This window comes from Mchenga conophoros, linkage group LG4 (assembly GCF_057382185.1).
Source record: "Mchenga conophoros isolate Kocher_MC1m ecotype Shallow Benthic linkage group LG4, M_conophoros_male_GT1.1, whole genome shotgun sequence".
Lineage (NCBI taxonomy): Eukaryota > Metazoa > Chordata > Actinopteri > Cichliformes > Cichlidae > Mchenga > Mchenga conophoros.
The window spans coordinates 30805192-30817759 of NC_140529.1; the positions used below are offsets into that span (position 1 = coordinate 30805192).

Consider the following 12568-nt stretch of genomic DNA (forward strand, 5'->3'; position numbering starts at 1 on the left):
TGACAGTTTTGTTACAAGATTTAATGTGTGATTTAAGTTCAAGTGTCCATAAAGGACCAAGTACTACAAATAGGATTAATGTGAGCATTAAGTGTAACATCTTAAGCTTGCAAGACAGTCAAATAAAAACATTACCAAAAAATGGAAAGTTTCTCAGTGGTTATACATTTTTATTCAGAGTTTTAGGTCCCACCGTGGGTCCCATGGTAGTTAATACCAGGATCAGCTCATAATCCCTGAGGAGCCAGTTATTGGGAATGAACTGGTCAAACCCTCCAGATACTGGAGAATAAAACACCACAGTCATTTAGCACAGTTTAAAGCAGTCCCACAAAAAAAAAAAAAAAAAAAAAAAATACAGGTCATTAAGTGTATGTAAACCACAAAGGGGGAAATTACATTCTAAGCATAGACAATCCCTACTCATTTAAACAAAGGCACAGTACACAATACTGTAATCAAGATGTATAGCGTAACCCAATATGGGTGAGAAATGACACAGAGGGAACACAGACACCTCCATGAGGAAACGCTGATGTCGCTTTCACCTCGCAGGCCTCAACAGTAACCAGCTGATGTTATGTGTAAATAAGGAACATTCATATTGACAACAACACAGAGGCTCAACAGTCTTTTGTGCAAACTATTATAGACTGCGGCTCAGTTTACCCATCTGGTTCTCCTTTTCTGTGCTACTGATTCAAACTGCTCTTGCTTTTCTTCTTCGAATGGGAATCATCCAAACTAAAAAGACTAGCGACATTCTTCTCTGTTGTACCTTTCAGAGGTGAGGAGCAAACATCAGCCCATTTGAAACACAGCTGTGCAATATTAAAAAAAAAAAAAAAAAAAAAGACTTGTCAAAGCAAAGCAAAGGTGACTATAACCCCAAAGCAAAATCTCTACCACTCATTACTTTTCCTTGATTGTAACTAATGCAAGGAGTGTTATTAAATACATCAAAAGGAGCAAATGTTGAGATTTTGAGGGGTTATTTTTGTTTTTTTTTGTTAGTTTGGGACAAATCTGAAGTATATCATTAGAGGACGTAAACTAGGTAAGTTCGTGAAATAAAAACAAAACTATGAGGAAGGGAAAAGTGCTTTGTCCTGATACACATCAGATTGGATCGCCAAAGGATGCATTTGAAAATCTGCCAACTGCCAGCTCAGGTTATGGGGAATATAACACTGTTAACTTAAAAGCACAACAACATCTTCATATTAGAGCAAATGTCCGGAGTCATCTGATACAAAAGAAATACCCAAAAAAGCCAATTAAATGAGAAAAAAGCCCAAAGCCTACAAACATAGACTTGAAGGGCTCTGCATTTTAAAAAGCAAAAAAAAAAGTGTTAATGTAAAGCTGGCAAAAGGCTCAAATATAAGACAATACATTCTATGAGAATAGCAGATACATTTACAAGCAACATGTACATCACAAAGCTCAACTGATTGCCTGCAAAGCTTAACGATGAAAGCTACTTCCTGCAGAGCTGAAGTCCTCCGACCGTACCCCATAATACGGGATGAGGCTCTGGCTCCAGAGAGGAAGGAAGAGTCCCGAGGCGGGCCGCACAGCAGCCCAGTAAAACTATTAAAAACCATGCACCACTGCAGCAAGAATACAGCAGCCACATGGTCTAATACCAAACACTGGTCTCCACGAGCCTTTCAGATACCGAGGCAAGACGGAGACGAGGATGAGAAAGGAGCGGTCGCCCTAATAGGGAACCTGGGGAGGACACCACGGGGTGTCTGGGTACAGGAGACAGTGCACAGACTTGAACCTGGAAGACAAGAAAAAGACTTAGATCTATGTTGAAAATGTGCTTAAATTAATACGTCTTATAATTAAGTAAAACAGCCCCTCACCTTGATGGATCCTCCTCTACTGGAAACGCTCCTTTCAAATTGATGATATTGCTCTTGTTTTCAAACATCCCATAACTTAGAGTGATCTGAAAAAAAAGAGCAAAAACGTGAACACCACATTCACTCGGATTTGCCCTTTTCTCGAGGATGCAGAATGTCCTATAAGCCTCTCACCTGCTTGTGAATCTCAGATCTGGACACCTGTTGCAGGTTTTCCAGGTGGGAGTGGAACAGGTTGCTGCGGGTCAGGGGGACCCCCAGAACCGACTCGATGATGTAGCCGATGGTGCAGTCGTCCGGAAGACGGATCTTCTCGGCTGTGTTCATGAAGTGACCGCCACTAAAAAATAAGAAGTCACCTGGTCAGTGCCAGTGTACTCTGCTCTACTGTACGAATCCTTTCTACTGACAGGAAGTCACTTTGAAATTGTAACATGCCTCTGAAACACCTAAAGCCTTGCACCTACTTTCTTATAATGGCAGTTCTAGAGTCTCTGGGTGTTGCAAGCTGGTTACAGATCCAAGTAAAGACACGCCCAAGGTTGGCATTGTGATGTGGGTGGGGATTTGGGGCACTACTTCTTGCCTTTATTTTTATTGGGCTTTAGCTTAGAAATTTACTATTCCAAATGTAGTAATCCATTGGATCGACTATTGAGGACGTTTGGGGGTTTTTGTAGTTTATGTGTTCACTACAAGGCAAATGCAATCTTAGTGCAGCATAATTACAAATATCTTACCTGGCCCATGGGCTCATCTTCAGCGCCAGACCCCGACTCACACAGAAACCTGCTCCTCCTGTTGCAAACCAGAAATTCACTGGTTTCTATAAAAGGAGAACGAAAAGGTTATTAATGCTACCATCTGGCGAGTCACCATTAAAATATATACTGCGATATCAACAACAATCTTCAGCATACCATCTTATTGTCGCCCAGCCTCTCTGTGGCCTCTATTGGCCGGTCCAGACTGGGTTTGCCGAGGTACATGTCCTGGGTGTGGGGGTACTGGGACAGGTGCTTCACCAGGGCCCGAACATTCACGTAATTGTCATCATCTACGTGACAGAACCACCTGCAAAACAGAATAGTTATTAGATCAAAGCCATTCTCGGCTAATGCACAAGTGAGCGTTTTCTAAAGCGATGCTTACTTTTTCCCCGACTCGATGAACTTGTCATATTCCACCGCCATCTTGCAAGACAGAGCTTGTCGGCTGTGTGCCGCAGAGCAGTTGGTGTTAATTGCATGACTCCCTGTGGCGGTCATGAAAGAGACAGAGTTATGGCTTAAAACATAAGGCATGGCATCATCAAAGAAGCATCTGTGTATTTCAAAGTCATCTTTCACAGAGGCAAAAAGCTCAGAGCAAAATTTTTATGGCATTTAAAATGGGATTCGGTTTCTCATTGATGGTGCCTTTCTCAAACAAAATGATCTTTGTTGGCAACTTGAAAGCTCCCTCATAAAACTTACCAATTTTCTTCTTCAGCTCATCATCTTCTCCATCTGTGAAGATGTACGTCTGTAAACAAACAAGGGAAGTCACAGATAAGGAGACTTGGCCTTTAGAACCACAAAATTATAGCTACTCTCGCTGATCATGTGAAGTGGCCACACGGTCTTATTCAACAGTGTGTTCAAAGTCTCTCTCCGTCACATCCAGCTGGTGTGATTAGCATCAATCAGCAATGCTTTTATGCAGTGGAAAACGCATTGAGTTAAACAGCCTCCTGCTCTAATAAAGGCCTTTTGTCCTGCATTTTACTCTCACCATGGCAACTATGCAGCCGCCCCGAAGCATCCCAGACAAACAACAAAGGAGGAGGCAGACTGTCCGCCTCCCACACACACACCCCGTTCATGTATCACATCCCGTGGCTGAGCCTCGTCGCTCTGCTGGACCTGCTGCCGAGCTTCAAAATGATTAATGCTGATAAAAACAGCAGCATGGAAAAAAATGTCTGTCTCTTTGTCTTTGCATCTGTGTGACTGACAGATTCAAAAACGTTAGAAGAATTAAAACCACCAGACTGCAGGCACTTGTTAAATGTAGCAATTAGTCATAAAAGGAGTAAAGAACAAAGGGCACCTTACAGGAACACACTTAAAAGAAGCGGGAAGAGATTAGACTTCTCTTTATGACAACTCACACAGAGCAGGTGCGAGCTGCTGAATAGCGGTGATGAAAAGGCGGCCGGCCCCAGGCTTTGTAACCGCCAGTAGTCTGTTTACTCTTCACCTCAGGTGAGGCAGCACCTGCCGAACACCACGCTATCCTATCTACGCCACGTGTCTCTACATGCCAGGTCATGCTCCCTTAACCCTCACTAACAGATAGAGCTCTAATGCCTGCACGTTCACCACCATCGCCCTGCTGCTGAGCAACTGCAATCTGTGATGTGCATCTATAAGCAGGCCGCTGACTTTACTTGAATTAAATGAAACATCGGTTGCTCCAGTTTACTTTTTGTTTTTCCCCCCAACACAAAGCGAGGCTGCTCAAGCAGTTTGTGGAACAAATTCTGAGCAGATGTTGCTCAACGCTAAAGCCATGAGCCTGTATTTGTTTAGGGAACAGTGGTGGTTTCGCTGGTGAAGGGATCAGAGGCTGGCGCTGTTTGCTTTAAAGCTCGTTCAATAGACAGCCTAATCACTGAGGCAGCTGCCAGAGCTGCCTGGCTACTGACAGAAAGAGGAGGAGGGTGGATGGAGGAGCGGTGGTGGGATTCTCACTGCTGATTAGTAAATCAAAAACCGTGTGTGGCCAATCACCTCCTTTTCACCCCGTCATCTCCCCCCCACACACAGCCAGAGCCTCTTGAATAGAACAATGCTGTGAGTTTTCATGCTGGGTAAAGTCTCCACTGGGTAAACGCTTGCCAGCATTTGCATACAGCTGCAGGAGTTAACTAAAGAGAAATCTCCCAGTGAAGTTTTTTCCTTAGTCATTGTTCCTTCACTGAAAACTTAAAAGAGCTACTTTCATGGAATACTAATTGAAACAAAAAGAATGCACGAGAGAGAGAAAAGAGATGGTCCTGTGTGGAGCAGAGATAAGAGGCGAGAGGGCAAGAGGTGAGGAGAAGAGCGGTGCTGCGCTCCTGATCACAGGAAGGTCTGGCACGGCCCTGTCTGAGCTGAACGTGGTGCCTGGCTGGCTGCCTCCAGCTCCACAGGAAGGAAGGGCACTGGGCTCCCTTCTTTTCCATCATCCACCTCCACCCCGATTCCTTCCCCTTTTTGTCCCAGCTTTTCAAAGCATTTCAGCACTTTTTGTGCAGACTAATAATTTGGCAGACATCACACAGGATTAGAATTGTTTCATCAGGGATGCAGTAAAAGATAAGTTGATGGCATAAAACACATGCATTTGTTGATTTCCAAATCAGAAGTTGCAGATTAACAGCAGGATTTCCTCCTTAATGACATCCACCCACTTTCTGACCGCTTGTATTTTATTTCTTTACACTGAAGCCATTTGAATAACTGAACTGCAGCTCCAAGTGGGGTTTTTTTTTCCTAAATGCTAAAAGATCTCATTGTTGGACGGCTGGCTAATTATCAGACTCTTAAGAGAGGAATGCATGGCACACCACCGTGAAGATGTCAGTGCCAGCTGTCCAGACACTTGAAATAATTTTGCACACTGGAGGGAAAAAAAAACGCTCATATGTGCCAGATTTCCAAATGAACTCTGGAAAGAGAGAAAGTAAAGAGGATGGTTAGGAATTAAACTTTAAACGTAAAGTCCCAGCTACTGAATGTTTTTTTTCCAAAAGCATTTATTAACAATGTGCATAAAGACCCAAACAAGCTGGATTTACAAAAGTGTTATTTATGCTATGTATGCGCTCAAAGATTAAGAAGGCCACAAGCACTATTGTGTCAACAAACCTATCACAGAGATAATCTACCTTCCCTGTTCTCACAGAAACACCACCAGATCACATACTGAGCAGATGTGAGAAGCAAGCAAGTGTAAAAGCCTGCAGAAACATACTTGCTTATACAGAAATAATACTTTTTGTCCCTTGTGTCTGATACTCCAACATTGATGCAAACTCCACAGATGTCCATCAGCTGAGCGTGAGAATCAAATCTGATCACAGAGGATGACCATATGTACATGGTGGGAACTCATGAACATCATATGGCTGGCATTAAGGCCTTCCATTGTGCTGTCTCCCCTGACCACCTGGCACCCCTTCTCCAGGAACTCCTTCATGCATTGTGGTGCTCAGTCTGTCCTTTTTGTCCATGCAGCCACCTACCAGCTGCCTGCCTCTCAGCCCTGCTGATAATTCTGTTTTAAATGGGTTAACTAACATCATCCACTGCAGTAATTGCAAACAATTAGCAGAAGCTGTTCGCATGTAAGCAGCTGTTGCAGATCATGGTTTGATCTACTCCATCTAATCATTACTCCTTTTCACACAGTGATTGTGACAGTCTATTATTATTTGAAACCCTGGCATCAAACAGATCCCCTTCAACTTTATTGCTGCTTGGAATAAAAAGAAAGCCTTTATGTGACTGTAGCCGAAACAAATTACAACGACTTCTGCAAAAGCGCATGTGAGGTGTAGGATAAAATCACTTTGACTAGCTACCGTTTCCTCAGCCTTGTCTTTGTGCACCCTCTAAAGGAGCTTGGTTTTCAAGGACATTTTCATACTCAGCGTGCTCATTCCCAGCATAAGCAAGCCTATAGATGCACCCTTTTGTCCCAGGCATCCCCTAAACGAAGCCCCCACGTTCCCATCCCTCCACTAAGCTTGACCCAGACTCAGCTCCCACGTTCCCATGGAGAGAGGGGAGACAAGGGGCTGGGAAAGCTTTTCTTCCCCCTTCAGAAAGAAGCTTTGTTAGCCCTGGAAGGGGGACAGCGTTGGAGTCGGTGGCTGTGAAGCATCCATTGCACCGGGGACATTCACAGGGACACCTCAAAAGAGGGGGGATAATAGAGAGAGGGGAGAGAGGGGGGTTGAGAAAAGGGGAGAAGAGGGAGTTCTGAAACTGCTCCCGTTCTCAGGGACATCACTCAGGGGAAAATAAAAAGTGACAGAGCAGAGGGAATTCAGCATGGTGAACAGTGTGGCCGTTTCAGTATGTCATCTAGTGACAAGGGGAACAATAAAGCACCGTGAACAGCGATGAAACATCATCATCACCTGCATGCGTACACTGGATTATTGTTACAACTATGCAGTGCGGGCTTAATAACAATGACATAATCTACAAAGTAAATCACTGAAATCTTTAATTTTCGGATTGTGCACGCGCAGTGTTTTGATAACGAGCTGAATGTTCCATGCTACATTTTTCCCATTTACCTGTTGCACGTTTCTGGAGATCCATGTCTCCAGAAGCAGACTCAGCCGGGACTGGTGGAACTTCTTGGTGGTCTTCACTGCGATGAAGATGTCATCCGCGCTGATGTTCTCAGCTGGAGGGGGGTCCGCGAACGAGCGTGCGGGCTTCTCCACCTCCCTCCGTCCCCGGGTCAGTTTGGTGAAGTAAGCCGAGAATCCTTTCTTATCCCGTGCGCTCTCGGGCGGTGCGCTCTCCCCTTCCCCCGGCGTGGCATCTTGGAGCAGAGAGCGCGTACCGATGTCCCGTTCGCTCGTCACCTCGCTCACCTGCACCCGGTGATGCTGCACAGCAACCAGGAGCAGCAGCAGCAGGCAGAGACATGCTGTGCAGGCTACTGAGATTGCGGTCTTCTTTCCATTATTTTTCAACATGATTAAACCTAAATACGACTAAAACCTATAAAGCGCCTAAACGAACTCCCAATGCAAAGTCCATATGGTATTTTTTTTCCTCAATGAAACTCAAAAGGACAAACACCAATTCAGTAGCGCCGCATAGCTGTATAACACAGGAGCGAACGTTCACGAGGAATATATATAAGCTTCGACACTTGGCCACGCCTCGTGGGAGGTCCGTGAAGCCAGCGTTCAGCCTGTGATGCAGCAACGGGGCGTGCGTGCGTGAGTGCAGCTTGTCCTTTCACATATCATGAAAGTGAACGTTTGACCCAAGTAAAACAAAAATTGCAGCTGGTCACGAAGAAAGGTGTGTTTCAGAGACTGCGCCTGGAGAAAAAGTGCATCATCCCCACAATGCTGTGACTCATCAGCTAATAAAAGGATTCTGTTCACCACACTGAAATCACGCTTATTTTTCCCCTCTTTAAATTTCTTTCTTTTTCAAAGTGAAGCTATTTGAATTCGCCCGAGTGTGAACCGGGTGTTCACCAGACAAACAGCCTCCATTGTTCTCCATTGACCTTGAGAGGCCACTAAACAGTTGGCCATTCCTGAACACTTGTTATTCAGATTTTGGCTCTGGCAATGGAGTGCTGGGATGCTGACCAAAAGAGATTCATTTAGACCAACATTCAGCTGGTGGAGTCTCAATAACCCGCAGCAACCGTCAGGTTTAGGCAGTCTGGTCAATCACATGGGCAGTGTTGGTCAAGTTATCAAGTAATCAGTAACTAATTACTGATTATTTCCCCAAAAAGGTAATCCCGTTACTTTACTGATTACTTATTTTCAAAAGTAATTAATTAGTTAGTTACTTTGTTACTTTTTAAAAACACGATTTACAACCTGAATAGGTGATAAAGCGATAGATCTTTCAGCCCAATTCTACTTTTTCTGCATAATCCATCATACAAAATGTAATCAAATGGAAAAGTCTCTTTTTAAAACTTGTTTTATTAGTTTTAATCTTTTAACTTTATGCATCAAGCAAAAATGTAATTATATGCAACATTCACTGACTGTAAGAAATTAGTTTAACATTTAAACCTATTTTCTGCACATTCCAGCACATAAAATAAAATATTTTTTTGTGTTTACACTCAGTCTTTCAAATAGATGCAAGTAAAACACGGCAGAAAATAAATAAAATCAAAGACTAGCGGTCCTGTTGCTCTATTTTCACCTGTAAAGCAGGAGTGGGGTAGGCGGAGGTTTGCCCAGGTGCAGGTGAGCCGCAGCGGTCAATTGAAGAATCCGCGAGTTTCTCCATGAATTTCCCATTACGTGGTAGCGTGGTGCTTGCTTGGAAGTTTAGGGGTTTTTTCGCTGTAAAAATAAGTTTTCTTCCCACGCGCAAGGGACACTAATGTTTCTGTCACTTTTTATGGAATCAAACTCAAAGTAAGGTCAGTACTTCCACGCTTTAAATGCTGCACGCTCATACTCTCTCCCGCACTCTATATATTATCCATTGTTGATCTGCACACAGCTGTTGTCACGAACGTGGCACTCGCTTACGTCATTGTCATGAGACATTCTCGCAAAAAAATCACGTTTTTAGTAACGCAGTGTGCAATAGTAATCCCTTACTTTACTCGTTACTTGAAAAAAGTAATCGGATTACAGTAACACGTTGCACATGGGTTTATTATTATCACAGTGTTCTCCTAAGATGATCAACAGTATCCAAATTAGGATGAAAAACTGCACAGACCATAATGATTGTAATACCAGCAAACTAACAGTGTCCCAAAGACTAGGCGTATCAGGGGCATCAGGAAAAGATCAACAGTCACACTTGTCCAAGTCTGAAGTCTGTGTTCCTGTTTGACTCTCTAAGTCTTTGCAGCAGTTGCAGTTCAAGAAATGAAATCAGTCTTTTTAAAGAATATGCACAAGAACAGCATATTCTCCGCTGCAGGTGTTTCATTCTGTCTAATTCTGAGACACGCAAGACAGAAGTTACTTCTCCGCTCTGTTGCTCCAGACAAGGCTCTTTGTCCACCTTTTAACAGTGAGCACAGAAAGGCGTCTAAAAGAAAGCATGAGAAACCAGGCAGAAGGGGCTGTCTCTGTGGCCTTCATTAATCTTCAGTCAAACACCTCTTTCTGCTGGGTTTGCATGGATTTCTTCCTAGCAAGGAAACTGTGTTTTGGCTCTTTAGATTTGTGAAACAATGTCAACTGTTAAAATGGCAAGTCAAAACTCTCTCCAGTCTTAGAAGCCTCTGCTCCCTTTCCCGCCTCCCTCTCGGTTCACTTGATTTCAGCCATTTGAAACGCTTTCAGATGCCTTTCCTCTACCTCCTCTTTGACCTCTCCATCTAACATTACTGCTGAATACCAGCGGTATTAAACCTAGTTTCTTCAGACGAGGCCACTTCCTCACCACATTGACCACAAACCCACAAATAAACACACAGTGTGCTTGATTTTTCCCTTTGAAGGCATCAGTCTGTCAGGGGATCTGAGCCCAGATGATAAAATTAAAGGGTTGCTATATATAGCTCTTCTATTTCCAAAGGAGGCTGCATGTGAAACACATACAGCAGGTAAAGAAACCCAGGATGAAGTGGGACAGCGTGATCACCCAAGCCCACAAAAAAATCCACAAAAACCTGAAAACACACTCGGCTATAAGACAGCATGGAAGACATTAGCTCAAGGCAAGATTTTCTTTCCATTTCTTTCCATTTGTTTAACATTCCCGAGGATGGCTCCATGAATGCTGCTGCTTTTTGAAGCCTTTGTTTATTAGTGAATATTTCAGTTCCAGTCTTCCATGGTATATGCCATGTTGCTTCAGTACCGAATCTGTGACTTTCACACAGTGTCAGCAGACCAGGTCAGGACATTATTTGAAGTTGCCCTTTTTCATATGCAGTCTACTTTGAATGCAATCTCATTACTGGCAACACTCCATTTAGTTTCAGCAAGAGAGCTGCATGGACAGAGCTTGCAGGAGGGAGCATGGATAAAGCACGCTGTCTAGAGCTGTGTTTAAACAAGAACTCTGGAACATGTTAAGAGAGTCAGATTGGAACAGTGCTCAAAGTTTTCTCTTCTGACACATGCAGGAGGTAGAACACAGGACAACAATAATAATATGCCAAATTATTGTTACCCTGGCACAACTGGAAATCACTCTATAGGGCTACTAGATATGCAGCTGATTAAAGATCATCCAACAGTGTGAAAAGAACTAATGTCTCCTTTAATGTTCCTTAAAGTGGGCTTAATAATCAGATCTCAACATTTAATAAATGTTTCTGTGAGTTTTGCATTTATGAGTAACACATAAATCCTATTACTTAGGATTTATAAGTAGATAAATGTTTGATAAATTGAGTATAAGACTCTGTATTTTTGTTCTAAACTGATTTAAAAATAATTATTTAGCTAATTTCCTAAGGTATACATGAGTTATTACAACTGCGTTTCACTTGTCATTCATTTTGGAGGATTTTGTTGCAGTTACTAATATAATTTCTGACGTTATTATAAATGCTAAAAAGGGCAAAATGAAGTATAAACTAGTCAAGTTTGATTACTTTCATTTAACTTGCTGAACTGATCAAATGAATGTAAAGAAGCAAGCATATAACCAGTATGCAGCGCATGTTTCAGATATAGCACACTGTCCAATTTTATAAAAACACTAACCACGGTGGAGGGTGGTACTGGGCACCCTGATCAAAAGTGGGACTGAATCTATAAAAAAGTACAAATGGAATAACACCACACTGAGATGGGAGCCAAGTGGTGGGATCAGTCTTCAGTTCTGTTTATTTTCCCACCGTGGACACACTATCTCTGATGGGATTACAGGTCACACCAGAAGTGAGAGCCAGGGGACCGGCCGTCCGCCTCAGATCTCGGTTTCAGTTTCCCTCCTCATGCTACATTAGCGGAAACTCTCCAAAGACCGCAACCGAGAATGCTTCAGCTGCTTTGAGAGGAGTAAATATGACCCATTTTTCTTGATTTACACACAGAATTCCCAAAAGTCTGAAAGTAGTTCCTTCACGTGAGCACAATGGAAGAACAAAACAGAGTATAATACAAGATAAAGTTCAGATAAAACACGCAAATACTCCCATCCTGAATATTATTTTCATACTGTATTAGTGTGGAGATATTCAGATAGTTTACTTGAAGAAATATTGCCTTTTTATGTACATTTTAGATTTGGTTGGTTTCATGAAATATCTATATTGTCCATCCAAACTGTTGTGCTTGTGATACACTTCTCTGTTTTCACAATAGGATGTTTGTCTCTAAATTGTACAAAACCACCTGTTGCCACTGGAAACAAGACACAACAGCGATACTTCACAAAGCTCTCAGTAAACCCAAGAGACCACTAAAAGCTGATGAATTATATAACAGGTGAATTATTTCCATATCACAATGCGTACTGTAAGAAGTAAGTTGGTGGATGAATAGCCCAGAAAAGCTCGTGTTTAACAACAACGCAGTGTTATTACATTCTTTTCGATTGCATCAGAGCAACTCATATCCTGTTAATTGTTTGATGCATTCCTTCCTTCTCATTCCATATTGAAAACTACTGCAAATGGGTTTTGCCTAACCCATCTTTTCAACCGCAAAGTTTTCTATGTTTGCTTGCCATCACATTGAGTACACTTAACTTTTGATTTTTTGAAGAGGGAATCAGTAGCAATAAAGTTTTTTCTTAGATAAATATAAAGGAAAAAAACCCACAGCAGTCTGAGCCAAGAGAATTTTTTCCTGAAGAGGAGAAAACCATAACTCTGCAGGTCCAGTGAAAACAGGAAACTCACTGCTGGTAGCTGATTTTAAAGTTCCACACACACCGCCGTCATATTCGTTCCCTTCACACTCTCCTCTTTGGTACTACAGCTATTTGCATAACTGTTCAGACCTGACAGTCACCCCC

General features: G+C 42.7%; 1 protein-coding gene across 1 annotated transcript; it reads right to left on the minus strand.

The window, feature by feature from the left end:
- On the minus strand, positions 1–7766 carry lfng (LFNG O-fucosylpeptide 3-beta-N-acetylglucosaminyltransferase). The gene is made up of 8 exons (XM_085271733.1): positions 7210–7766; positions 3350–3398; positions 3027–3129; positions 2795–2948; positions 2615–2700; positions 2049–2214; positions 1875–1960; positions 1–1789 (listed from the first exon to the last, which is right to left on the minus strand). Exons 1-8 carry the CDS (start codon positions 7618–7620, stop codon positions 1723–1725), a joined length of 1122 nt encoding a protein of 373 aa, XP_085127859.1. The 5' UTR covers positions 7621–7766; the 3' UTR covers positions 1–1722.
- Positions 7767–12568: the final 4802 nt, after the last annotated feature.

What these genes read in the sequence shown, in the direction of transcription:
- lfng (XM_085271733.1), bottom strand. Translation starts at nt 7,620, where the DNA reads ATGTTGAAAAATAATGGAAAGAAGACCGCAATCTCAGTAGCCTGCACA. An exon ending in TTCATCGAGTCGGGGAAAAA is followed by an intron (nt 2,949 to 3,026) that starts GTAAGCATCGCT and finishes TCTGTTTTGCAG; the next exon opens with GTGGTTCTGTCACGTAGATG. An exon ending in AAGATGAGCCCATGGGCCAG is followed by an intron (nt 2,215 to 2,614) that starts GTAAGATATTTG and finishes CTTATTTTTTAG; the next exon opens with TGGCGGTCACTTCATGAACA.